The sequence below is a fragment of the Eleginops maclovinus genome, chromosome 18 (assembly GCF_036324505.1).
Source record: "Eleginops maclovinus isolate JMC-PN-2008 ecotype Puerto Natales chromosome 18, JC_Emac_rtc_rv5, whole genome shotgun sequence".
Taxonomy (NCBI): domain Eukaryota; kingdom Metazoa; phylum Chordata; class Actinopteri; order Perciformes; family Eleginopidae; genus Eleginops; species Eleginops maclovinus.
The window spans coordinates 741926-769820 of NC_086366.1; the positions used below are offsets into that span (position 1 = coordinate 741926).

A 27895-nucleotide genomic window follows, 5' to 3' on the forward strand; every position below is an offset into this window, starting at 1 on the left:
GTATTCCTGTGTTGGTCCCTGAAGGCAGCATCTCCCTGGTCCAATGGGATTCCTCTGTGTGATTTTGCATTGTTGCAGAAAATACTCTCATCGTTTGTGATATTTACACCTTTAGTTCAGCAGGATAATCTGCACATACTAACACCTCTAATGCTGGGCTGTAAAGGAACTACAGCACGGTCACATGACTTCAGGTCACCACCGCTAAGCTAAAGGAGGCTAATGTTGGGCTATAAAGGAACTACAGCACGGTCACATGACTTCACGTCACCACCGCTAAGCTAAAGGAGGCTAATGTTGGGCTATAGTGGAACTACAGCACGGTCACATGACTTCTCCTCACCACCGCTAAGCTAAAGGCGGCTAATGTTGGGCTGTAAAGGAACTACAGCACGGTCACATGACTTCAGGTCACCACCGCTAAGCTAAAGGAGGCTAATGTTGGGCTATAAAGGAACTACAGCACGGTCACATGACTTCACGTCACCACCGCTAAGCTAAAGGAGGCTAATGTTGGGCTATAGTGGAACTACAGCACGGTCACATGACTTCTCCTCACCACCGCTAAGCTAAAGGCGGCTAATGTTGGGCTGTAAAGGAACTACAGCACGGTCACATGACTTCACGTCACCACCGCTAAGCTAAAGGTGGCTAATGTTGGGCTATAAAGGAACTACAGCACGGTCACATGACTTCAGGTCACCACCGCTAAGCTAAAGGCGGCTAATGTTGGGCTATAAAGGAACTACAGCACGGTCACATGACTTCACGTCACCACCGCTAAGCTAAAGGAGGCTAATGTTGGGCTATAAAGGAACTACAGCACGGTCACATGACTTCACGTCACCACCGCTAAGCTAAAGGAGGCTAATGTTGGGCTATAAAGGAACTACAGCACGGTCACATGACTTCACGTCACCACCGCTAAGCTAAAGGAGGCTAATGTTGGGCTATAGAGGAACTACAGCACGGTCACATGACTTCACGTCACCACCGCTAAGCTAAAGGAGGCTAATGTTGGGCTATAAAGGAACTACAGCACGGTCACATGACTTCAGGTCACCACCGCTAAGCTAAAGGAGGCTAATGTTGGGCTATAAAGGAACTACAGCACGGTCACATGACTTCACGTCACCACCGCTAAGCTAAAGGAGGCTAATGTTGGGCTATAGAGAAACTACAGCACGGTCACATGACTTCAGGTCACCACCGCTAAGCTAAAGGAGGCTAATGTTGGGCTATAAAGGAACTACAGCACGGTCACATGACTTCACGTCACCACCGCTAAGCTAAAGGAGGCTAATGTTGGGCTATAGAGAAACTACAGCACGGTCACATGACTTCACGTCACCACCGCTAAGCTAAAGGAGGCTAATGTTGGGCTATAAAGGAACTACAGCACGGTCACATACTAACACCTGCACAGTAATTTCCCTCGGGATAAATAAAGCTTCTTGAATCTTGAAAGAATGTGTCATCATAAGGTTTTCATGGTTCTGACTCTGACCGGTTCTCCATAAGGTCCTTGTTCTCCAGAAATTCCAGGATCTCCTCTCTCTCCTCTGGTTCCGTTACATCCGTCCAGACCTGGAAAACCTGGACCTCCAGCCGGACCCGGGTGACCCTGAACACAAAGACATGCTGCAGTGGTTGTCTCTGAGAGCTTCATTCATGTCGGGGGGAATAAGATCCTGTTTGAAGTGGTTTGATTTGCTCTAAAGGTTCATTTGATTAGAGTTTGATTGAGTAATTGATATGTCTGGGCCAATCAGGAGAGAGAATGAGAGGGGGCGGGGCTCTTACCGGGACTCCTTCTAAACCTGGAAAACCGGGAACGCCAACACTTCCCTGAAACACAGACAGAAGTTCAGATGCAGCTCTTCTCTCTCCGACAAACACTGCTGATGATCTGACAGAATAAAACAAACCGAGTCTCCCTTCAGTCCGGCGGCTCCGATCTGGCCCTCGTCTCCTCTGTGGCCCTTCTCTCCTGGAGGCCCCTGGGGACCCGGGAAGCCGGGGGGCCCCTGAGGGCCCTGCTGTCCCAGAGGACCTGGAGGCCCCTGCAGTAAACAAACGATAATAGAACTCATGAATGTCAAAGCTAAATCAACAGCAGGAAGCAATAGGTTGGGAGGCTGACATCTCACTTCATAATAATAACAACAGCATTATATGCATGGTAAAATAACGGGAGTAAGGGAGTAATAGGGGGGAGTTCATGTGTAATATGGGTGTGAATAACGTGTAAACAAAGTAAATAAAACTAAAACCTTTGTATTAAATGTTCTGGCTGCAGGTATTATTAGCTGTAGATATCTACCTCACATTATCTACCTCACATTATCTACCTCACAATATCTACCTCACATTATCTACCTCACATTATCTACCTCACATTATCTACCTCACATTATCTACCTCACAATATCTACCTCACAATATCTACCTCACAATATCTACCTCACATTATCTACCTCACATTATCTACCTCACAATATCTACCTCACATTATCTACCTCACATTATCTACCTCACAATATCTACCTCACATTATCTACCTCACATTATCTACCTCACAATATCTACCTCACATTATCTACCTCACATTATCTACCTCACAATATCTACCTCACATTATCTACCTCACATTATCTACCTCACAATATCTACCTCACAATATCTACCTCACATTATCTACCTCACATTATCTACCTCACATTATCTACCTCACAATATCTACCTCACATTATCTACCTCACAATATCTACCTCACATTATCTACCTCACATTATCTACCTCACATTATCTACCTCACAATATCTACCTCACAATATCTACCTCACAATATCTACCTCACAATATCTACCTCACAATATCTACCTCACATTATCTACCTCACATTATCTTCCTCACATTATCTACCTCACAATATCTACCTCACAATATCTACCTCACAATATCTACCTCACATTATCTACCTCACATTATCTACCTCACAATATCTACCTCACATTATCTACCTTACAATATCTACCTCACATTATCTACCTCACAATATCTACCTCACATTATCTACCTCACAATATCTACCTCACATATCTACCTCACAATATCTACCTCACAATATCTACCTCACATATCTACTCACATTATCTACCTCACATTATCTACCTCACATTATCTACCTCACATTATCTACCTCACATTATCTACCTCACATTATCTACCTCACATTATCTTCCAATAAAATGGTTTACTTTATTTTTGCAGCTAAAAATACTTCTGTGGAAAAGTCATTACAGGATAAAATTAACAAAAAGATATAAATGTATATCTTTATTTGATGTTATATGTCCTTCTGACCACAGGAGGGCAGTGTGACACATCAATAACAACACACACACACACACACACACACACACACACACACACACACACACACACACACACACACACACACACACACACACACACACACACACACACACACACACACACACACACACACACACACACACACACACACACACACACAGAGCAGTGTGTGTTTGAACAGCAGCTCAGACGGTCAGGATGTTAAATCAGATGGAATGTTCCTTTAAATCAGCAGACATCAGATTACAGCGACACACACACACACACACACACACACACACACACACACACACACACACACACACACACACACACACACACACACACACACACACACACACACACACACACACACACACACACACACACACACACACACACACACACACACACACAGTATTTATTTCTCTCTGTTAAACCTCACCATCAGAAGGTCATTTAGTCTGTGTTTATTGATAAAGTGTGTATGGATGAGTGTGTGAGGGGTGTGTGAACAGCTTCAGAACAGAATGAGTGTGTGAAAGATTTCTGCTGAGAGAGGAGGAGAGGGAAGATGCAGGTAAAGAAATCTGAGCATTTGAGAGAGAAAAAGATTACGAAACATTTTTCTTATTAAATTCAAAAAAGTATTTTTTTAATTTGGAGGAAAAAGAAATCAACGAGGATTTTTAGGGAAAAGTCTCAATAATGTCAGAAAACAGTTTGAATATAGAAAGGATAAATCTGAGTAGAGCATTAAAAACACACCATCTTTTTATAAGAAAACAATATTTCCCCCAAAAATGTTATTTAAGTATTTTATGAAAAAATGTAAGTAAACGACGAGCAAAAGATAATTATCTGGAGAAACAGACTGTTAACGTTTTCAGTCCAGCTTGGTGCTCTGTGTGAGTGAGTGTGTGAATCAGTCACATGAAGGGTGTGTGTGTGTGTGTGTGTGTGTGTGTGTGTGTGTGTGTGTGTGTGTGTGTGTGTGTGTGTGTGTGTGTGTGTGTGTGTGTGTGTGTGTGTGTGATGAGATGTGACAGTTGTGATCTCTGTTAGTCCTCTCTCCGTCCCTCTTTCTCTGAAACCTCTGAACTGTGAAATCAGTCGCCTTCCCACAATCCCTTCTGCCTGTCTGCTACCCCCAGCTGTACACACACACACACACACACACACACACACACACACACACACACACACACACACACACACACACACACACACACACACACACACACACACACACACACACACACACACACACACACACACACACACACACACACACACACACACACACACACACACACACACACACACACACACACACACAGGCTGGAGGTCAGTTTATGGTCTGCAGGGTATTGATTGACATGTGATGCGTTTCGAGCTCTCTGATTGGACCCTGGATTACACCTTGCTTTCTGTATGAAAACATCTGGATGTAATGTGATGATAAACACACACACATTTCCCTCAAAATATATATCGCACACAGTTGCCCGAAAAACTCCCATTAACCTTCCAAAAATAAAACCTAGTTTAAAATCTAATGACATCATGACGGTCAGGAACTGCTGCTTCTCTGCCATCTGACCCGCCAAAATAAAACCTTTCCTACGTCCATAAAGCTTCCTACAGGTGGAGCGCCATGTCAGTGAATGAAAGTGTGTGTGTGTGTGTGTGTGTGTGTGTGTGTGTGTGTGTGTGTGTGTGTGTGTGTGTGTGTGTGTGTGTGTGTGTGTGTGTGTGTGTGTGTGTGTGTGTGTGTGTGTGTACGAGCTGACAGTGAAGGTGTCACAGGTGCATAAATGGTCTGTGATGATGTGTGGCTGCAACTGCGCTCTGACTGGTTGCTGTGTGTGAGTGGGCGGAGACTCACCATCGCTCCTTTGGCGGGAAAACACTGACAGGTGGAGCAATCCCGTCCGCCGCAGGGCTCCGTCTGGTCGCCCTGGAAACCAACAGAAAACAACAACATCGTCACCACGACAGCGTTATGACATAATCACAAACACTGTGACATCACTGCAGACTTTTTTCGTCTGATTGGAGGAAAGTCTTTTCCTCTCTCTAAAGAGAGACGCACACAGCTGGAGACCAGGGGACACTAAAGAGAGACGCACACAGCTGGAGACCGGGGGACACTAAAGAGAGACGCACACAGCTGGAGACCAGGGGACACTAAAGAGAGACGCACACAGCTGGAGACCAGGGGACACTAAAGAGAGACACACACAGCTGGAGACCAGGGGACACTAAAGAGAGACACACACAGCTGGAGACCAGGGGACACTAAAGAGAGACACACACAGCTGGAGACCAGGGGACACTAAAGACAGACGCACACAGCTGGAGACCAGGGGACACTAAAGACAGTCGCACACAGCTGGAGACCAGGGGACACTAAAGAGAGATGCACACAGCTGGAGACCGTGGGACACTAAAGAGAGACGCACACAGCTGGAGACCAGGGGACACTAAAGAGACAAACACAGCTGGAGACCAGGGGACACTAAAGACAGACGCACAAAGCTGGAGACCAGGGGACACTAAAGAGAGATGCACACAGCTGGAGACCAGGGGACACTAAAGAGAGACACACACAGCTAGAGACAAGGGGACACTAAAGAGACAAACACAGCTGGAGACCAGGAGACACTAAAGACAGACGCACAAAGCTGGAGACCAGGGGACACTAAAGAGAGATGCACACAGCTGGAGACCAGGGGACACTAAAGAGAGACACACACAGCTGGAGACAAGGGGACACTAAAGAGAGACGCACACAGCTGGAGACCAGGGGACACTAAAGAGACAAACACAGCTGGAGACCAGGTGACACTAAAGAGAGACGCACACAGCTGGAGACCAGGGGACACTAAAGAGAGACTCACACAGCTGGAGACCAGGGGACACTAAAGACAGTCGCACACAGCTGGAGACCAGGGGACACTAAAGAGAGATGCACACAGCTGGAGACCGTGGGACACTAAAGAGAGACGCACACAGCTGGAGACCAGGGGACACTAAAGAGACAAACACAGCTGGAGACCAGGGGACACTAAAGACAGACGCACAAAGCTGGAGACCAGGGGACACTAAAGAGAGATGCACACAGCTGGAGACCAGGGGACACTAAAGAGAGACACACACAGCTAGAGACAAGGGGACACTAAAGAGACAAACACAGCTGGAGACCAGGGGACACTAAAGACAGACGCACAAAGCTGGAGACCAGGGGACACTAAAGAGAGACGCACACAGCTGGAGACCAGGGGACACTAAAGAGAGACACACACAGCTGGAGACAAGGGGACACTAAAGAGAGACGCACACAGCTGGAGACCAGGGGACACTAAAGAGACAAACACAGCTGGAGACCAGGTGACACTAAAGAGAGACGCACACAGCTGGAGACCAGGGGACACTAAAGAGAGACTCACACAGCTGGAGACCAGGGGACACTAAAGACAGACGCACACAGCTGGAGACCAGGGGACACTAAAGAGAGACGCACACAGCTGGAGACCAGGGGACACTAAAGAGAGACGCACACAGCTGGAGACCAGGGGACACTAAAGAGAGACGCACACAGCTGGAGACCAGGGGACACTAAAGAGAGACACACACAGCTGGAGACCAGGGGACACTAAAGACAGACGCACACAGCTGGAGACCAGGGGACACTAAAGACAGTCGCACACAGCTGGAGACCAGGGGACACTAAAGAGAGATGCACACAGCTGGAGACCGTGGGACACTAAAGAGAGACGCACACAGCTGGAGACCAGGGGACACTAAAGAGACAAACACAGCTGGAGACCAGGGGACACTAAAGACAGACGCACAAAGCTGGAGACCAGGGGACACTAAAGAGAGATGCACACAGCTGGAGACCAGGGGACACTAAAGAGAGACACACACAGCTAGAGACAAGGGGACACTAAAGAGACAAACACAGCTGGAGACCAGGAGACACTAAAGACAGACGCACAAAGCTGGAGACCAGGGGACACTAAAGAGAGATGCACACAGCTGGAGACCAGGGGACACTAAAGAGAGACACACACAGCTGGAGACAAGGGGACACTAAAGAGAGACGCACACAGCTGGAGACCAGGGGACACTAAAGAGACAAACACAGCTGGAGACCAGGTGACACTAAAGAGAGACGCACACAGCTGGAGACCAGGGGACACTAAAGAGAGACTCACACAGCTGGAGACCAGGGGACACTAAAGACAGTCGCACACAGCTGGAGACCAGGGGACACTAAAGAGAGATGCACACAGCTGGAGACCGTGGGACACTAAAGAGAGACGCACACAGCTGGAGACCAGGGGACACTAAAGAGACAAACACAGCTGGAGACCAGGGGACACTAAAGACAGACGCACAAAGCTGGAGACCAGGGGACACTAAAGAGAGATGCACACAGCTGGAGACCAGGGGACACTAAAGAGAGACACACACAGCTAGAGACAAGGGGACACTAAAGAGACAAACACAGCTGGAGACCAGGGGACACTAAAGACAGACGCACAAAGCTGGAGACCAGGGGACACTAAAGAGAGATGCACACAGCTGGAGACCAGGGGACACTAAAGAGAGACACACACAGCTGGAGACAAGGGGACACTAAAGAGAGACGCACACAGCTGGAGACCAGGGGACACTAAAGAGACAAACACAGCTGGAGACCAGGTGACACTAAAGAGAGACGCACACAGCTGGAGACCAGGGGACACTAAAGAGAGACTCACACAGCTGGAGACCAGGGGACACTAAAGACAGACGCACACAGCTGGAGACCAGGGGACACTAAAGAGAGACGCACACAGCTGGAGACCAGGGGACACTAAAGAGAGACGCACACAGCTGGAGACCAGGGGACACTAAAGAGAGACGCACACAGCTGGAGACCAGGGGACACTAAAGAGTGTGTGTATGCTACAGCGTGTCGTTGTGTTTCTGATGCTGTGTGCAGACACCGAGGAATGTAAACAGCCAGCAGAGACAGACAAGCATCTCTGAGATCCTCAGCACGCAGACAGCTGACTGCTGACAGTGTGTGTGTGTTTGTGTGTGTGTGTGAGTTCATCAGATAACGCCAGTGACAATCATGCATCCATTTCTCCGACACACACTCTCTGAGCGGTGTGAATAAAGACAGATGTGGAGCAGCTTCTGTTCCTCAGATACCATCAGAGCAGAAAGACAATGGAGCAGTCAAAACACTCCGTCTGTGTACTCATACTGCATCCCGTCTGTGTACTACTACTGCATCCATCTTTGTACTACCTCTGCATCCCGTCTGTGTACTTATACTGCATCCCATCTTTGTACTCTGTGTACTTATACTGCATCCCTTCTGTGTACTCTGTGTACTTATACTGCATCCCATTTGTGTACTCTGTATATTAATACTGCTTGTACTCTGTGTATTAATACTGCTTGTACTCTGTATATTCATACTGCATGTACTCTGTATTACTACTGCATGTACTCTGTGTATTAATACTGCCTCCCGTTTGTGTACTCTGTATATTAATACTGCTTGTACTCTGTGTATTAATACTGCATGTACTCTGTATTACTACTGCATGTACTCTGTGTATTAATACTGCTTGTACTCTGTGTATTAATACTGCTTGTACTCTGTGTATTAATACTGCTTGTTCTCTGTGTATTAATACTGCATGTACTCTGTATTACTACTGCATGTACTCTGTGTATTAATACTGCATGTACTCTGTGTATTAATACTGCATGTACTCTGTATTACTACTGCATGTACTCTGTATATTAATACTGATGTACTCTGTGTATTAATACTGCATGTACTCTGTGTATTAATACTGCATGTACTCTGTGTATTAATACTGCATGTACTCTGTATATTAATACTGATGTACTCTGTGTATTAATACTGCATGTACTCTGTGTATTAATACTGCTTGTACTCTGTGTATTACTACTGCATGTACTCTGTGTATTAATACTGCATGTACTCTGTGTATTAATACTGCATGTACTCTGTGTATTAATACTGCATGTACTCTGTGTATTAATACTGCATGTACTCTGTGTATTAATACTGCATGTACTCTGTGTATTAATACTGCATGTACTCTGTGTATTAATACTGCATGTACTCTGTGTATTAATACTGCATGTACTCTGTGTATTAATCTGGAAAAGAGCATCTCTTCCTTTGAGATGTATTTTTATGTCCTTGTTCAATGAAGACATATAATGAAACCGTGAGGGTCCCCGCTTCACATGCCCCACACTGAGGGCCCCCGTTGGTGCCCTGGACAATCGTGTGTGTGTTTTTTGTCTCCATGGGCCCCAGACGGTGTGTTTCCCAGCATGCAGCAGTGTTTGTGTAGCACCACATTCCTGCAGCGTTGTGTAAACCAGGTTATCAGTCAGGCGTAGCTATCAGCAGGAATGTGGCTATCGCTACATCAGCTGTCCTCCATCGGTCCTTCACCCAACATCCATCCCATTCCCTCCAATATTCCTCTCTGAACTGCATCAACTACACGCCTTAGGTCATGACATTTACTAAATATTCTTATGAAGCAGAAACAAGCGGTGACCGAACACTTTCGTGCGGACCTGAAACGCCTCAGTTGAACTCTTTTGTTTACTTCAGGAACATAGTGACATCACCATGGAACACGTGCGCTACTATTGGGTAGCGCTCCAACACATTGTACCTGGTAGGCTAAGGGGCGGGACATCTCTAAGCAGTTGACCAATCACAACAGAGTCGACCAGCTAACCAATCACAGCAGACTGGGCTCTGGTTTCAGACAGAGGGTGAAAAGAGGAGCTGCAGCACAGAAAGTATGAGACACATAAAGAGCAGGAGAGGACTCTTTAAAGTAGAGACACTACATACTGATATACACCTGAACATCAGCAGGAGAGGACTCTTTAAAGTACAGACACTACATACTGATATACACCTGAACATCAGCAGGAGAGGACTCTTTAAAGTAGAGACTCTACATACTGATACACACCTGAACATCAGCAGGAGAGGACTCTTTAAAGTAGAGACTCTACATACTGATATACACCTGAACATCAGCAGGAGAGGACTCTTTAAAGTAGAGACACTACATACTGATATACACCTGAACATCAGCAGGAGAGGACTCTTTAAAGTAGAGACACTACATACTGATATACACCTGAACATCAGCAGGAGAGGACTCTTTAAAGTAGAGACACAACATACTGATATACACCTGAACATCAGCAGGAGAGGACTCTTTAAAGTAGAGACGCTACATACTGATATACACCTGAACATCAGCAGGAGAGGACTCTTTAAAGTAGAGACTCTACATACTGATATACACCTGAACATCAGCAGGAGAGGACTCTTTAAAGTAGAGACACTACATACTGATATACACCTGAACATCAGCAGGAGAGGACTCTTTAAAGTAGAGACTCTACATACTGATATACACCTGAACATCAGCAGGAGAGGACTCTTTAAAGTAGAGACACTACATACTGATATACACCTGAACATCAGCAGGAGAGGACTCTTTAAAGTAGAGACACTACATACTGATATACACCTGAACATCAGCAGGAGAGGACTCTTTAAAGTAGAGACTCTACATACTGATATACACTTGAACATCAGCAGGAGAGGACTCTTTAAAGTAGAGACACTACATACTGATATACACCTGAACATCAGCAAGAGAGGACTCTTTAAAGTAGAGACGCTACATACTGATATACACCTGAACATCAGCAGGAGAGGACTCTTTAAAGTAGAGACACTACATACTGATATACACCTGAACATCAGCAGGAGAGGACTCTTTAAAGTAGAGACGCTACATACTGATATACACCTGAACATCAGCAGGAGAGGACTCTTTAAAGTAGAGACTCTACATACTGATATACACCTGAACATCAGCAGGAGAGGACTCTTTAAAGTAGAGACTCTACATACTGATATACACCTGAACATCAGCAGGAGAGGACTCTTTAAAGTAGAGACACTACATACTGATATACACCTGAACATCAGCAGGAGAGGACTCTTTAAAGTAGAGACTCTACATACTGATATACACCTGAACATCAGCAGGAGAGGACTCTTTAAAGTAGAGACACTACATACTGATATACACCTGAACATCAGCAGAGAGGACTCTTTAAAGTAGAGACTCTACAAACTGATATACACCTGAACATCAGCAGGAGAGGACTCTTTAAAGTAGAGACTCTACATACTGATATACACCTGAACATCAACAGGAGAGGACTCTTTAAAGTAGAGACTCTACAAACTGATATACACCTGAACATCAGCAGGAGAGGACTCTTTAAAGTAGAGACTCTACATACTGATATACACCTGAACATCAACAGGAGAGGACTCTTTAAAGTAGAGACTCTACATACTGATAAACACCTGAACATCAGCAGGAGAGGACTCTTTAAAGTAGAGACTCTACAAACTGATATACACCTGAACATCAGCAGGAGAGGACTCTTTAAAGTAGAGACTCTACATACTGATATACACCTGAACATCAGCAGAGAGGACTCTTTAAAGTAGAGACACTACATACTGATATACACCTGAACATCAGCAGGAGAGGACTCTTTAAAGTAGAGACACTACATACTGATATACACCTGAACATCAGCAGGAGAGGACTCTTTAAAGTAGAGACACTATATACTGATATACACCTGAACATCAGCAGGAGAGGACTCTTTAAAGTAGAGACACTACATACTGATATACACCTGAACATCAGCAGGAGAGGACTCTTTAAAGTACAGACACTACATACTGATATACACCTGAACATCAGCAGGAGAGGACTCTTTAAAGTAGAGACACTACATACTGATATACACCTGAACATCAGCAGGAGAGGACTCTTTAAAGTAGAGACTCTACATACTGATATACACCTGAACATCAGCAGGAGAGGACTCTTTAAAGTAGAGACTCTACATACTGGTATACACCTGAACATCAGCAGGAGAGGACTCTTTAAAGTAGAGACTCTACATACTGATATACACCTGAACATCAGCAGGAGAGGACTCTTTAAAGTAGAGACTCTACATACTGGTATACACCTGAACATCAGCAGGAGAGGACTCTTTAAAGTAGAGACACTACATACTGATATACACCTGAACATCAGCAGGAGAGGACTCTTTAAAGTAGAGACACTACATACTGATATACACCTGAACATCAGCAGGAGAGGACTCTTTAAAGTAGAGACTCTACATACTGATATACACCTGAACATCAGGAGGAGAGGACTTCCTACTGGGCTAAATACTGCACAATGGGTTTCGCCTCTTCCTGCTGTTCATCATTTGTTGTCTGTGAATTTGTTTATTGTGCAAAACCATCAAAACCATGAAACCATGAGAGGGATGGACTCACCCCGAGAGCTGCAGGAGGAACCATCAGGATCAGAAGGAACCACCTGCAAGAGAAACACGGCTTTCATTACCAGACCAGCAGACAGCAGCTCAACCGCAAGCAACTACTTTATTTAATATACTAAAGTACAATTCTGAGGAACGACTTCTTTAAGTTTAAGGACTGTAGTTCACCTGCAGTAAATCCAGCAGCTACCCTGCAGTATACAAAGCATTCAAACTAGCTGCACCTTTACCAGCTCTGAGAACACTTTAATGATCAATCATTATAAAACATATCAGAGATATTATTCTGAAATGGACCAATCAGACAATGACTACTTTTACTGTCGCTACTTTAAGTACATTTAGAGGAGAGTACTTTCTACTTTCACTGGAGGAACATTTAGAATACTTTACTGTGACAGAGTATTCCTACACTCTGGTACTTCTACTTTACTCAAGTACAAGACCTGAGTACTTCTACTTTACTCAAGTACAAGATCTGAGTACTTCTACTTTACTCAAGTACAAGATCTGAGTACTTTTACTTTACTCAAGTACAAGATCTGAGTACTTCTACTTTACTCAAGAACAGTTTCGAGGTACTTTTTGGCGTGTTTAGCATACCAGAGCCAGGTGTAGATGGAGGGGATGGAGCAGGAAGTCAGCAGCATCTTGTCGTACCACTCACAGGAAGTCCCGCCCACTTCACGGTCACTCTGACTCCGCCTCCAGGCGCTCCGACAGCGGTGGTCGTCCTGAAGATGTTGTGTATTTTTTATTATGTCTTAAAATAGACTTTACATCCCAGGAAGAGACCTGTGATTTCAGACACACAGAAGTTACATAACCCTTCATCATCCGGAAAGACAAACATCCAGATAGTCGGTTCACTGCAGCAGCAAGCCTCTGATGCAGGAACACAGCGTCTTCACCCGAGCATCTATTGACACGTTTCGAGTGTCTCCTATTAAGTGGTGGAAAGTATCTCAGTACGTTTACCCAGGTACTGCCGACAGACAAACGCTCTACACACTCCTCCCTCGGGAGGAACAGCTTCAGAGAGGATACAGATTTAGAAATTCAAATCAGAACTCCTGCAGGAACATCTGCAGCAGCTCTTCAACACATGCAGCATCTAGAGAACATTCAGCAGAGGAAACATGAGCAGTTTACTAAAAGCTGCAGAAACCAAACGCTGCAAGAAGCTCCAACACAACGGAGACCAGGGGACACTAAAGAGAGACACACACAGCTGGAGACCAGGGGACACTAAAGAGAGACGCACACAGCTGGAGACCAGGGGACACTAAAGAGAGACGCACACAGCTGGAGACCAGGGGACACTAAAGAGAGACGCACACAGCTGGAGACCAGGGGACACTAAGGAGAGACGCACACAGCTGGAGACCAGGGGACACTAAAGAGAGACGCACACAGCTGGAGACCAGGGGACACTAAAGAGAGACGCACACAGCTGGAGACCAGGGGACACTAAAGAGAGACGCACACACCTGGAGACCAGGGGACACTAAAGAGAGACGCACACAGCTGGAGACCAGGGGACACTAAAGAGTGACGCACACAGTTGGAGACCAGGGGACACTAAAGAGAGACGCACACAGCTGGAGACCAGGGGACACTAAAGAGAGACGCACACAGCTGGAGACCAGGGGACACTAAAGAGAGACGCACACAGCTGGAGACCAGGGGACACTAAAGAGAGACGCACACAGCTGGAGACCAGGGGACACTAAAGAGAGACGCACACAGCTGGAGACCAGGGGACACTAAAGAGAGACACACACAGCTGGAGACCAGGGGACACTAAAGAGAGACACACACAGCTGGAGACCAGGGGACACTAAAGACAGACGCACACAGCTGGAGACCAGGGGACACTAAAGAGAGACGCACACAGCTGGAGACCAGGGGACACTAAAGAGAGACGCACACAGCTGGAGACCAGGGGACACTAAAGAGAGACGACCAGGGGACACTAAAGAGAGACGCACACAGCTGGAGACCAGGGGACACTAAAGAGAGACGCACACAGCTGGAGACCAGGGAACACTAAAGAGAGACGCACACAGCTGGAGACCAGGGGACACTAAAGAGAGACACACACAGCTGGAGACCAGGGGACACTGAAGAGAGACGCACACAGCTGGAGACCAGGGGACACTAAAGAGAGACGCACACAGCTGGAGACCAGGGGACACTAAAGAGAGACGCACACAGCTGGAGACCAGGGGACACTAAAGAGAGACGCACACAGCTGGAGACCAGGGGACACTAAAGAGAGACGCACACAGCTGGAGACCAGGGGACACTAAAGAGAGACGCACACAGCTGGAGACCAGGGAACACTAAAGAGAGACGCACACAGCTGGAGACCAGGGGACACTAAAGAGAGACGCACACAGCTGGAGACCAGGGGACACTGAAGAGAGACGCACACAGCTGGAGACCAGGGGACACTAAAGAGAGACGCACACAGCTGGAGACCAGGGGACACTAAAGAGAGACGCACACAGCTGGAGACCAGGGGACACTAAAGAGAGACACACACAGCTGGAGACCAGGGGACACTGAAGAGAGACGCACACAGCTGGAGACCAGGGGACACTAAAGAGAGACGCACACAGCTGGAGACCAGGGGACACTAAAGAGAGACGCACACAGCTGGAGACCAGGGGACACTAAAGAGAGACGCACACAGCTGGAGACCAGGGGACACTAAAGAGAGACGCACACAGCTGGAGATTTATGTACTAAATAGAACTGAATTTATATGAGAATAAACCAAAAGCTGCTGTTATTACACAGACACACGCACGCACGCACACACACACACACACACACACACACACACACACACACATGTTTCTCGGAGGGTGGAGGAAGGATTTCAGATGTTCTGATCCCAGAGACTTTCTCAGTCTCTAGGATCTCAGCTCTGCCCTCTCAATCTGCTGGTGTCTGTTTGCATGCTTTTCAGCACAGGGTTAAAGTGAACCTGTACAATGCTCCTTTTGGATAACCTCGTTAGTACTCTGTGTTGTTGAGTCCTCTCTTTGCCCTCTCACTCCATTGTTCTGAACACCGGCTGCTGTACTCACTGAACATAGCAGCAGCTGGAGGTTGACATGACAGTGAACTGCTGCTTACTTTCTGCTGCTGACACTTTACCAAGCACTTCAGCAGGCAGCATCCTGCAGTGTGGGAGTACTTCAGCTGCGCATTATTAAGGAGTATTGTCAGCGTGGAGGTTGTATTTGTACACAGTTGGTCAGTATTAAACATATCAATACATCTGTTAGTTTTCTCCTCTGCAGCTTTATTAAGGGATAATTATCCTGCTGACGTCAGCGGTAAATAGGAGCTGATTAATAAACGGTATTAACGCAGCACCCCCCAACACACACACACACACACACACACAGGTGATCATCACGCTCACTTACCTGAAGGTCTCGCGCTCAGTCTCAAGCTTTCACGCGGGGTTCATGTCAGGGACACGCGGACAGATAACTCAAAGTTTATCACTAAATGAAGCCTGAGCGCCGCGAGACACACTCACATCTGTCAGCTGCCACACACACCTGCAGCAGCGAGCATACACACTTCCTGTGCCAGCGCTACAAAATAAAAGCATAAGGAGAGCGAGGAGGTGGGGGGGGGGGGGGGGGGGGGGGAGTGTATGGGTTAGGGTTATTTACCTGATGTCTTTATCCAGAGCAACTTACAATTACTGTTGGAATTTTGATTCTTTACTTTCTTATTCTTAATACAATCAAAAATAAAACAAAAATAAAAATGATTCCAGTTTTGGTTTTCTTTGTCAACGTCGTGCTGCTTAGAGAAAATGTCTTCGTTAGTTTCGTCCCACCTCATGGTCTCTTATATGTTTTAGTATATCAGCATTTCATCTGAAACACTTTAAAGAAAGAGTCTTAGAAACAACATCTCAAGGGATATTCAGAAACAAGGTCATGAAATATACTGCTCCTCGTGCACACAAATGAAATGCCAATATTTCCGAATGATGACCAATCAGATCAGACCCCTGCAATCTAACTCCGTACCAAAGGCTCGAAATACTTGGATACAACAGGCCTACATATCAACTGTAGCTCTCTCCACGACGACACAGACACAGGTCGGTTCTTTGGAACGGGCGTTTATTGTTGTTGTTGGTCCCGCCACTCATGCCTTGTTAACGCCGTGAGAAATATACAGGACATAAACTAATCAAAACCAGACCATGTACATTAGGCTGTGGCGCGAAATGAAACAAAAGACATTTTACAGATAACTTAAACACCTCGTTGGCCGCTTGTCGTGAAAAGAGGTTCTTTCCTCAATAATTGAAACACTCAATAGCGGAGATCTGTGAGCACCTGCCGCTCGACTCATTGAACTTTGAACTGTACCGTCCCTCAACTAAATATGCAGCGGTAAACACACAAAACATTAGTTCCGGGCAATGTCAAAATGCAAACAATTAAATAATGCACTATTGGCTGCAGCTCGTTTAGCATGTTATACATTGATTTACAGAACACATGTTTGAGATATGAAATACATTTTAACTTTCAGATAAATAAATATGTATTTACTTACATCAATGTTCTGTATAGTTTTCACCAAGTTACATTCTGATGAAATGTGAAACCAATCATTGATTACTTTCTGTTTACAAAATGCTTCTGGGGTTTTTGCTCAGAGGAGGTTTATGACATGACAGACTGTTTCTATTGTTTAAAACATATTTGTGTTGCATTGTTGGAGGGGCTAGGGACTTCAGATTCCGTTGAGAGGTCTACACTGTGCATGCGACAATAAGAGCTTTTATTTTGAAGACGTGAATCGGAAGTAAAGTTCTGAGTATTTCAGGTTTGACTCCCACCCCCCCTCCAGCGGACCGTTTCCCTATCTCCATCCCGCAACAGGTTGCTTTGGCCGGACAGGATCGGCTGCACCGACCCCCCTCTGGACCTTACCGAACTCAGGCGAACTCAACCGAACGGAGGCGACCTGAGGCGAACCTGCAAGAGGAATATCCTCCAGAACGTGCTCAGCGGGGATTCTGCAGCTGTGTGTCCGCCTGCATGGAGGCTTCGGGCGGCCCCGGGCGGGGGACCCTCACGCTGCTGGTTCTGCTGGTCTGCTGCACCGCCGCCGAGAGGGTAAGTGAACGCACCCAAACACAGATAAATCAGTCTGTAAACACCTGTGCAAAACTCTGAATACTCTCACCTGGCTGCTATCACACTGCTTTATAACATGCTGCACTTACTTTGAAATACTGTCTCTGGTACTGGATGTGTGTTTTGTAATTTGTAATTGTAGTTTTTATTTCATGCATGCTTCTTAATGAATACTTTTGCTCTAACGATGTACATTTCCCCTCTGTGGGACAAATAATGGTGTTCTGATTCTGATAATGAGGAGTTCAAACGTTTAGCTTTAAATAGCTAATAATATTTATTCCGAAAAAAAAGGTCCAATTATAAATGATGATGCACGTTTAATTTTATTATGAAAAACTAAGTCGTGATTTTAAATACGTTTTGTTTTGAAATCACAGCTGTTGTGTTTATCCTGTGAATGCTCATGTGTGTGTCTCCATGGTAACAGACAGGTGTGTGTATGTGTTCATGTTTCTCATCACTGGTCCGGTACAATGCAACAAATAGTTGTTAATATCACACATGACCCCCCGAGATGCTTTTCTGTAAAAAGTCAACGTTATTAGCGATTCATTGATGACGTTTCAGAACGACCACAAAATCACATTCGATGTTTGTTAATGCAGAAGAGCGTTCTGTAGAGAAACTCACAGGTTCTGGTACCAACACCAGCTAGACTACTTTTACGATGAGTTTTCCAATCTTTATTTTCTGATTTCTGGAAGTCATGTGACCGTGCTGTAGTTCCTCTATAGCCCAACATTAGCCTCCTTTAGCTTAGCGGTGGTGACGTGAAGTCATGTGACCGTGCTGTAGTTCCTTTATAGCCCAACATTAGCCACCTTTAGCTTAGCGGTGGAGACGTGAAGTCATGTGACCGTGCTGTAGTTCCTTTATAGCCCAACATTAGCCTCCTTTAGCTTAGCGGTGGTGACGTGAAGTCATGTGACCGTGCTGTAGTTCCTTTATAGCCCAACATTAGCCACCTTTAGCTTAGCAGGTGGTGACGTGAAGTCATGTGACCGTGCTGTAGTTCCTTTATAGCCCAACATTAGCCTCCTTTAGCTTAGCGGTGGTGACGTGAAGTCATGTGACCGTGCTGTAGTTCCTTTATAGCCCAACATTAGCCACCTTTAGCTTAGCGCTGGTGACGTGAAGTCATGTGACCGTGCTGTAGTTCCTTTATAGCCCAACATTAGCCTCCTTTAGCTTAGCGGTGGTGACGTGAAGTCATGTGACCGTGCTGTAGTTCCTTTATAGCCCAACATTAGCCACCTTTAGCTTAGCGCTGGTGACGTGAAGTCATGTGACCGTGCTGTAGTTCCTCTATAGCCCAACATTAGCCACCTTTAGCTTAGCGGTGGAGACGTGAAGTCATGTGACCGTGCTGTAGTTCCTTTATAGCCCAACATTAGCCTCCTTTAGCTTAGCGGTGGTGACGTATCATGTGACCTGCAGCTCTGAAAACCCCTATAACAGATTATTACTGAACCTTAAAACTGACTGACACCAAGCACAGAGCCAACATGCTTTTTAACATGTACTAACTGTCAGATGGGTAAAGAACTAAAAGCGTAGCGTTCCCTCAGCAGCTCAAAGCTGTTTCATTTATTGAAAATCCTGCTGGTTTTGTTTTGACTCAACAACCGTCCTCACTTCTAGCTGCAGGTCATCTTTTATTTCCTGCAGAAATCAAAGAATGCACAAAGAATGTGAGACAGGAAATCAAACTGTCTGTCTGTCTGTCTGTCTGTCTGTCTGTCTGTCTGTCTGTCTGTCTGTCTGTCTGTCTGTCTGACAGTCTGCTCCCCGTCTGTTGTTTTAGGTCGTCTGTTTTCTGGTGCGGACCTTTGTCCTGATCTGTTGTTATTACTGAGTCAAACACACACACACATACACACACACATACACACACCCACACACACATACACACACACACATACACACACACACACACACACACACACACACACACACACACACACACACACACACACACACACACACACACACACACACACACACACACACACACACACACACACAGGAGGAAAGCGTTGTGCTAATGAGTACTTTGACTTCAGTGAAAGATCTGATTACTATCGAGTCCCCGAAAGACCAAGTGCTACCACCGTTCCCTACTCTGCTCCCCGGGCACCGTACATATGGCAGCCCACTGCTCCCAACACTAGGACGGGTCAAATGCAGGATGTTCCCCTCTGTGGGACCAGTAAGTGCTTCTTTGTGGGACCAGTAAGGGCTCCTCTGTGGGACCAGTAAGGGCTCCTCTGTGGGACCAGTAAGGGCTCCTCTGTGAGACCAGTAAGGGCTCCTCTGTGGGACCAGTAAGGGCTCCTCTGTGGGACCAGTAAGGGCTCCTCTGTGGGACCAGTAAGGGCTCCTCTGTGGGACCAGTAAGGGCTCCTCTGTGGGACCAGTAAGGGCTCCTCTGTGGGACCAGTAAGGGCATTAACCAGCTTTTCTTTGTTAATAAAGGATCTCCTTATTTCAGACATTCTTTACCAAAACCAGAGAGAAAGTATGTATTTTAAAAAGGACAAACGTCAGTCTTCTGTTTTATAACAAACCAACGATAACCTTATTTTATTTAAATCCCAGAAACCTGCCATATGGCTTCTGCGAACTTCAGTCAGCATCATGGGACGTAGCGGCGTGTTCGCACATCACAACCGATCGGGTTTCCGGTTCGGATGGGGTAATGACTGAGAAGTAATTAAACCCTCCAACAGGAAGTCTGATGAACCAGCTGCTCTACCTGACCATGTGCAACGCTGTTTGTGTCCCTCCTGAAACGCGCTTTGAGCAGAAGGAGATGGACCTTCTGATCCTCTGCAGACGGTTCCTCTGTATGTGTGGTTCTTACATCAAACCTGTGTCTAGTCTACAAATCTGTAGACACAGTGAGTTTGTTCGGCAGGTCATGAGGGTCAAAATCAAACAATCTGATGTCTGCTGGACGAGTCGAGGCAGGCAAGGGAGGGAGGGTGAGACAGGAATGAAGATAAGATGTAACACATGAGAGACAGACAGACAGACAGACAGGTGTTTGGGTTAAAACAGGAAGCATGTCTGCCTGATAAACTGTTCATGAAGAAACACGTCTCCAGGGTAAACCTGAGATACCTGCGGAACACCTGCAGGTCCTGATGTTGTTTATGGAGTATTTCTTCATGGTGTCTTCGGGACACGTGACAGCTACGCTCTTCCCCCTAAAGACCACGTCTTCCAGTGAACGATGATTTAAATTTGAGCATCAGGGGCGTGATGTGCTTCCAAGAGCGACTGTGGCTGAGAGGGAGCGGGTCGTCTTTCAGCCAGTAGGTTGCTGGTTCGATCCCAGCCCCTGCAGTCAACATGTGGATGTGTCCTTGGACAAGATCCTGGACCCTGAATTGAGTGTGTGTGAATGTGTGTGAGTGTTAGCTTCCCTAGAGCAAGTGGTGCTGCTCTGCTCGAATGAGGTGTGAATGACTCGTAGTATTTGAAGCTTTGAGGAGTCAGAGACCTGATGAAGCGTAAAGTCTGTTTAGCAATATTCGTTCCTTTCTGAATGGTTTTAAAATCCTTCCTAAACTATGACCACGACTCCATCAAGATGTGTCCCTGTGATTTTAACTGTAGTAAAAATAATCCCAATGAGTGGACTTTAGTTTCCTCAAAAATTGAGTTTATTTTTTTGTAAATGAGGTCCTTTAACCTTTAATCCACCCCATAATAACATGCACGTGACATGACTGTGTCATGTTACTATCTGGTTCTTTTTCGGATTGTATTTGTATGTTATTATTCTTAGTTTGTTATTATAGTCCTGTTTTCATTGTCTTTGTTTCATGCTTCTGTCTGTGTCTTCGAATGCACCGCAGATACCAAAGCTAGTTCATCGTGTGAACATACAGGGGCTGAAACCCATTCTGATTCTGATGGATCCCAAAAAGAGAAGTGACCCCTGAGGTGAAGAGTCGTAATGAAGGCTCTAAATGTGTCTAAAGGTGGTAATCCAGAACAGAAATGCAGTTCAGGGAAAGACCACACTTTTCTCTTTTAATTTGCTTTATTGTTTCAGGGCTTTTATGGAGCATTGATGGAGCAGCCTGGGACTTAAGACCCTCATCTCCATATCCTCCATATGTTGACGATAAAGCCTTTGAATCTTTATAACATGTTACACTTGTATGTTTTGTCTTGTGTCTGCAGGTGTGTCACTGCAGCGGGAAGTCTCTCTGTCACTGTGACGGCGTCAAGGGTCAGAAGGTGAGGACATCCCAACATGAACAGGAAGTGACTCACAGACAGACTTGAAGCCCACTTCCTGCCGAACTGTCAAGTTTTAATGTTCTTTTCACAGGATCGTGACCATTTCCTCGGACAAACAGTTATGTTTAAATAAAGTTACTAACTGTTTGATTCAGAGACAAAAGCGAGAATTTTGAGATTTTCAGAAAAAATCTGAAAATGTGAACACAAGAACTCTGACAGAAGACAAAGGAAGATTCAGAAAAATGTCAACATTTTGAGAAAAAGTCTGAATTTTGAGAAAGAATTTAACATTTTCAGAAGAAAACTTTTGAGAAAAAAGGGCTGAATGTTTAGATTTCCAGAATCAATTTTGAGATTTTCATAAAAAGTCAGGATTCTAATTTTAAAAAGTAAACGTTTTCAAAATGTAAAAAATAAAGTAAAGAAATAAATGTTTTAAGAGAAGTCAGGATTCAAAATGTTGTGCTTCACAAAACAGGTTTTCAAAAGGAATTCATTTAGAGAAGGTACAGTAGGTGATTAAAATCAAAGCCAGCAAGAGAAGATGATAAAAATACCACATTTTAAAAAGGTTTTTCAAAGGAAGCCTGAGATCTGAGTGTGCAGTGGACTCTGAAGTCTGTAGGAAGGTACCTGAAGGCCACCCAGGTGTGAACTCTGTGATCTCAGGTGTGTTTTGGCAGGATAAAAAAGGCTGGTTCCTCTCGGCTGAACATGAAACATCTGTCTTCTCTCTCCGAAACATGAATGCACCTGGAACAAAATCTACACATGTATACCTGAGTGTGCTGCCACCATGTGGACAGCAGGGGAACTGGCCCCTTACTTCACCTGTGGTTAACTGTTCGGCAAGGTCTGGAGGTCAATGGTTTCTAAATGTGTTGTTGGTTGTTATCCTGGAATAAAGTCTGTGGTTGACAAAAACTGAAGAGATTTCTGTTGTACGACATAAAATATGTCAGTATTCACCCCACTGGGGGATTTAGAAACAGAGGCGGCTATAGCCCAACGTTAGCCGCCTTTAGCTTAGCGGTGGAGACCTGAAGTCACGTGCTTGTTTTCGGACATAATCCAAAATCACACGGAGAATCACATTGGACCAGGTAGATTCTGCCTTCAGGGACCAGCACAGAAATATGGCAGTATCGCTGCAGCTCTGTAAACATCTGATATTCGACAGGTTCGATCCATACTCATGAGCTCTACTTGTGTTTTTGTCCGCAGGGTGAATCTGGTTACGTTGGATACGATGGACTTCCTGGAGTGATTGGTTATCCCGGAAATGAGGGCCACCAGGGCTTTCCTGGAGAAAAGGTAACGGCATCCATCTAATTAATACCACTTGATTTAATGGGCTTAAAAACATGATGGTGGAGCTCCTCAGGGTTTTGTCTGATGGATATCTAGTGTTTGATAGCTTCAGCTCAGGGATCAAACCTTGATGTTACAGGTCAGCTACATTTCTTCATCTTAACTCCTATTTCTCTTCTCTAAATCAAACAACTCTGTTTTCAGATTGTTATGAGATCTCATCAATGCCTCATTTGGAAAAAGATATGTCCATGTTTTCTGTCTGCAGGCCTGTTCCTGCCTGCAGCTCAAACACAACGACCGCTCATCATCTACAGATTTTATATCAGAGACGTGCATCTGCTGACTTCATACTTGATGTGATAAAATCGAAACGAATGCAAAACTATGTATACGTAGAGAGACTGTTTGTGCATCCTCAGGGCCTTCAATAAAAGACGTGTACGAAAAATATTATGTAGAAAGTGGAGCTGTAATTAGTATAAAATATAATTAGTATTTACGTTTGTTTTAGAGTCTGTACTTCAAGGGAAATCACATTCATTGTTTTTAGTATTTAAGTGTAGGTTGATGTTACGTCCCTACCAAGGTCCAGGGGACAGTAACACACAACAACCAATAACAGAGGGAGACAGAGTGGAAGTCAACAAAGGTTGATTCCTTTTAACGCAGAATATTATATAAGTGAGGGGGAGGAGGAGGAGGAGGAGGAGGAGGAGGAGGAGGAGAGGAGGAGGAGGAGGAGGATGATGATGATGATGATTGCATAACAAAACAGGGCCTCTCTCTAAGTCTACCCTTGGAAACCCTCACTCTCTGCACTACTACGAATGGAACAAAGCAAAACACAATCCACTAAGCTAGTGTGTCTAACAGGTTTTAACTACGTGATGAAATGTAGAGGGCACCCCAAACTTACCTATTGCCTCCACCTCCCACCACACACACCTCCACAGTAAACAGAAGACTCTCTAGAGTCACACACTAACACAAGGATCCTGCAGGCTATGGTGTCAGCAGCAGGCCCAGGTCTGAGGGACAGAAAGCTTCCTGGGTGCTGATAGGCCAGCTGAGGGTGAGGGGATCCAATCAGCCATCAGTCTCAGGTGCAGCAGCAGGTACTGATCAGCTGCTGATTAGCTGCAGTGAAGAGAGGGAGGGCAGAGAAAAGAGCAGGAGGGAAAACACCACCACAAGTACAGCCTGCCTGGCCTGTCACAGTTGAAACCATCGAAATAATCTCTGCTGAATTTGCTTATTTTGTCCTCAGGGAGATCATGGAGCAGCAGGGAGTTCAGGACTGAAAGGCTCTCGGGTATGAGGATGACTTCAAAGTCATGTACACTTATTTATCCGTTATTCGTTCTTACACATTTTGCATTTCTGCAACCTGAGCTGTAAAGAGAGGAAATGAGTCTCTCTGTTTTCTCCAGGGTCTTCCAGGAAAACCAGGTTTTCCAGGACCTCCAGGATTGCCGGTAAGAACCATCATATCATTTATGATTTAAACCATTTAGATCGTCATCATAATCCAATTAACTAAATATTTGGTTCATGTTATTTGACCTTATTATTTTTACTTCAGTTTGTATTATCGCTCTTATTGTTAATGTCCTTAATTCTTTATTTGAATTCTAGTCAATTCTTTATGATCATTGTTATTATTATTATAATTATTATTATTATAATTATTATTATTATTATTATTATTATTATTATTATTATTATTATTATTATTATTATTATTATTATATTATTATCATTATTATTATATTATTATTATTATTATTATTATATTATTATTATTATTATATTATAATTATTATTATTATTATAATATTATTATTATTATATTATAATTATTATTATTATATTATTATTATATTATTATTATTATTATTATATTATTATTATATTATTATATTATTATTATATTATTATTATTATTATTATATTATTATTATTATTATTATTATTATTATATTATTATTATTATTATTATTATATTATTATTATTATATTATTATAATATTATTATTATTATATTATTATTATATTATTATATTATTATTATTATTATATTATTATAATATTATTATTATATTATTATTATTATTATTATAATATTATTATTATTGTTATTTTTAATTGAATGTTTTTTTATTATTTATTTGTATAATTGTTCTTATTGTTATAAAAATGATATTAATGATAATTATTGTTATTTTATATCTGAAAAGGACCACTTCAATTAGATGTCCTTAAAATGCAGCCGGAACACTATCATGATACAGAGGAACATATTCTGACTCCCGTGAAGAATGAGCTGTTTATCTTTCATGCTCTTTATCGTTTCTCAGGGACTCCCCGGTCATGAAGGACCCCTTGGCCAACCAGGACTCCCAGGATGCAACGGGACAAAGGTAGAGATGACGCCCAACAGTTCCTGTTAATTCACTGTTATAACATGTAGATCAGGGGTGTCCAAACTATGGCCTGGGGGCCAAATGCGGCCCGCAGGCTATTCTAAATTGGCCCTCAGCTAATTCAAAAGGATTATGTCGTATGGCCCACGAATGAAACGTGTGCTGGTCTTCTACACACGGCGATATGTAAAGAAATATTACACTCTGTCATAAGTTAAAGAGCACACCTTTCCAATAAATTCAGGCAATTAAAGTTGAAAACATTTTCTAACAAACGTAAGTTGATGAAAAAAGCCCAATAACTGATTCACATAACGAGCCTGAAATATACCCTTCATGTCCCCCTTATTATAAGCACTCTGAGCGAGCCCTACGGAGAGCTGGGCTGTAGGCTGTTTCTTCCTAAAGCATATTCAAGTATCGAGCATAACTTACCTAGGTTTGATTGATTTGACTTATAACCTAAGAGGAAATATACTTCACCTCTGGGGAGGGGCCCAGACCTTTGTATATTTTTCTGTATTTGGCCCTCTGTGAAAAATGGACACACCTGATGTAGATTAGCATTACTGACCGCTGCTCCCCGGGCACTGCACAATAGCAGCCCACTGCTCCGTTCAATGCAGAGGTTACATTTTGTGTGTGTGCTATCAAAAACGATAGGGGAATTAGAAGCATGGAAACGGAAAATACAAGAGGACCCGGAACAAAGCCCTGAGGTATATTTTATAGACGGGGAACTTGACAAGACTCTGGAAATGCTTAATGAAGTCAGAGGTTAAAATACACCAATAAAAGTATCAGCCATTCATCATTACACATCACAAACAACACAGGAATATATTCTACATTTAGAAAATACACATTATGTCTTCTGAAGAAGCGAAAAGTAGCATGTTAGAACATGTAAATGGAGACCATACCAGGACCCAGAATCATGGCGTGCGTACACCACAGGTAACATGAACATTCATTTCAACATGATGTTGGATGTGATAAGTGAAGAACAACCATCAGGCACTTTTATGAACAACATTCCCTTTATTTCAGATTTTTCACTTGAACTCAGCATCATAGGTTTACATAATGTCACACTTTACAGAACTCTTTCCTTGACTTTTCAGAAGGGTCTCTCCATGAAACGGACATCACCTGGCCTCCTCCGCAAAAACACTAATTAATACCATTATTGGTGTCTTTCAGGGCGATGTTGGTTACCCAGGGTTCTCTGGAGCTCCAGGTCCTGTCGGCCTTCAAGTAAGTCCCGCCTACTTCCCGCACAAAGCGGTGGTTGGGTGCTGTGAATACTTCCTGTTGACGTTTAACAAAATGTTTTTCACTGCATGCTGAAGCTAAGCTCGGGTAGTTAGCTATAAGAAGCTAAAGCTATCGATGCTCATGTGTTTCAGGGTCGATCAGGACTGCGAGGTGCAAAGGTAACACCTGCACAGATTCACACACTGTCATAATGTTTAAAGTCTGTGGAGCACGCAGCTTCACAGTCCGGGCTGGAATTGGAGGACAGGCCTTACACTCTTTTTTAGATGTTCTTTCTTTGTGTTTTGTGTTAGTTATGCTTTAATTGAATGTTCCTCTGGGAATGATTAGTGTTTTCCTTTTCAACAGACCCCAGTAAAAAAAAGAACATTGAACAGTTGTATGTTTCTGGTTTTGGTTACAGGGAGACACTTATGTTTTTGCAGCCACTCCAGATATTAAAGGAGCACCAGGACCCCGAGGGCGAGACGGAGGAAATGTCAGTGTTGTTCTTTTTTTCTGGGTGTTTTGTAATCTGACTTGTAGTATTCTATATTTGTGATTGGCTAATGGATAGTATCCTTTGATTGGCTAGTGGAGAAAATCCTCTGTTGGCTGGTG

The 27895-nt window shown here is 44.2% G+C and overlaps 2 protein-coding genes across 2 annotated transcripts in view; one reads left to right on the forward strand and one right to left on the reverse strand.

Annotated features, from left to right (window-relative positions):
- Window positions 1-16402, reverse strand: part of col4a4 (collagen, type IV, alpha 4) — a 37419-nt gene extending 21017 nt beyond the window's left edge. The window contains 7 exon segments of the mRNA XM_063907599.1: window positions 1508-1624; window positions 1804-1848; window positions 1929-2063; window positions 5246-5317; window positions 12827-12869; window positions 13435-13565; window positions 16275-16402. Of these exon segments, the coding sequence (XP_063763669.1) occupies window positions 1508-1624; window positions 1804-1848; window positions 1929-2063; window positions 5246-5317; window positions 12827-12869; window positions 13435-13481 (459 nt within the window). The 5' untranslated portion in view covers window positions 13482-13565; window positions 16275-16402.
- A 1340-nt stretch (window positions 16403-17742) lies between these two features.
- Window positions 17743-27895, forward strand: part of col4a3 (collagen, type IV, alpha 3) — a 36228-nt gene continuing 26075 nt past the window's right edge. The window contains exons 1-9 of the mRNA XM_063907692.1: window positions 17743-17999; window positions 22218-22274; window positions 23505-23594; window positions 24862-24906; window positions 25025-25069; window positions 25952-26014; window positions 27221-27274; window positions 27427-27453; window positions 27699-27773. Coding sequence (XP_063763762.1) covers window positions 17922-17999; window positions 22218-22274; window positions 23505-23594; window positions 24862-24906; window positions 25025-25069; window positions 25952-26014; window positions 27221-27274; window positions 27427-27453; window positions 27699-27773 — 534 coding nt within the window. The 5' untranslated portion in view covers window positions 17743-17921. The remainder of the gene's footprint in view (window positions 18000-22217; window positions 22275-23504; window positions 23595-24861; window positions 24907-25024; window positions 25070-25951; window positions 26015-27220; window positions 27275-27426; window positions 27454-27698; window positions 27774-27895) is intronic.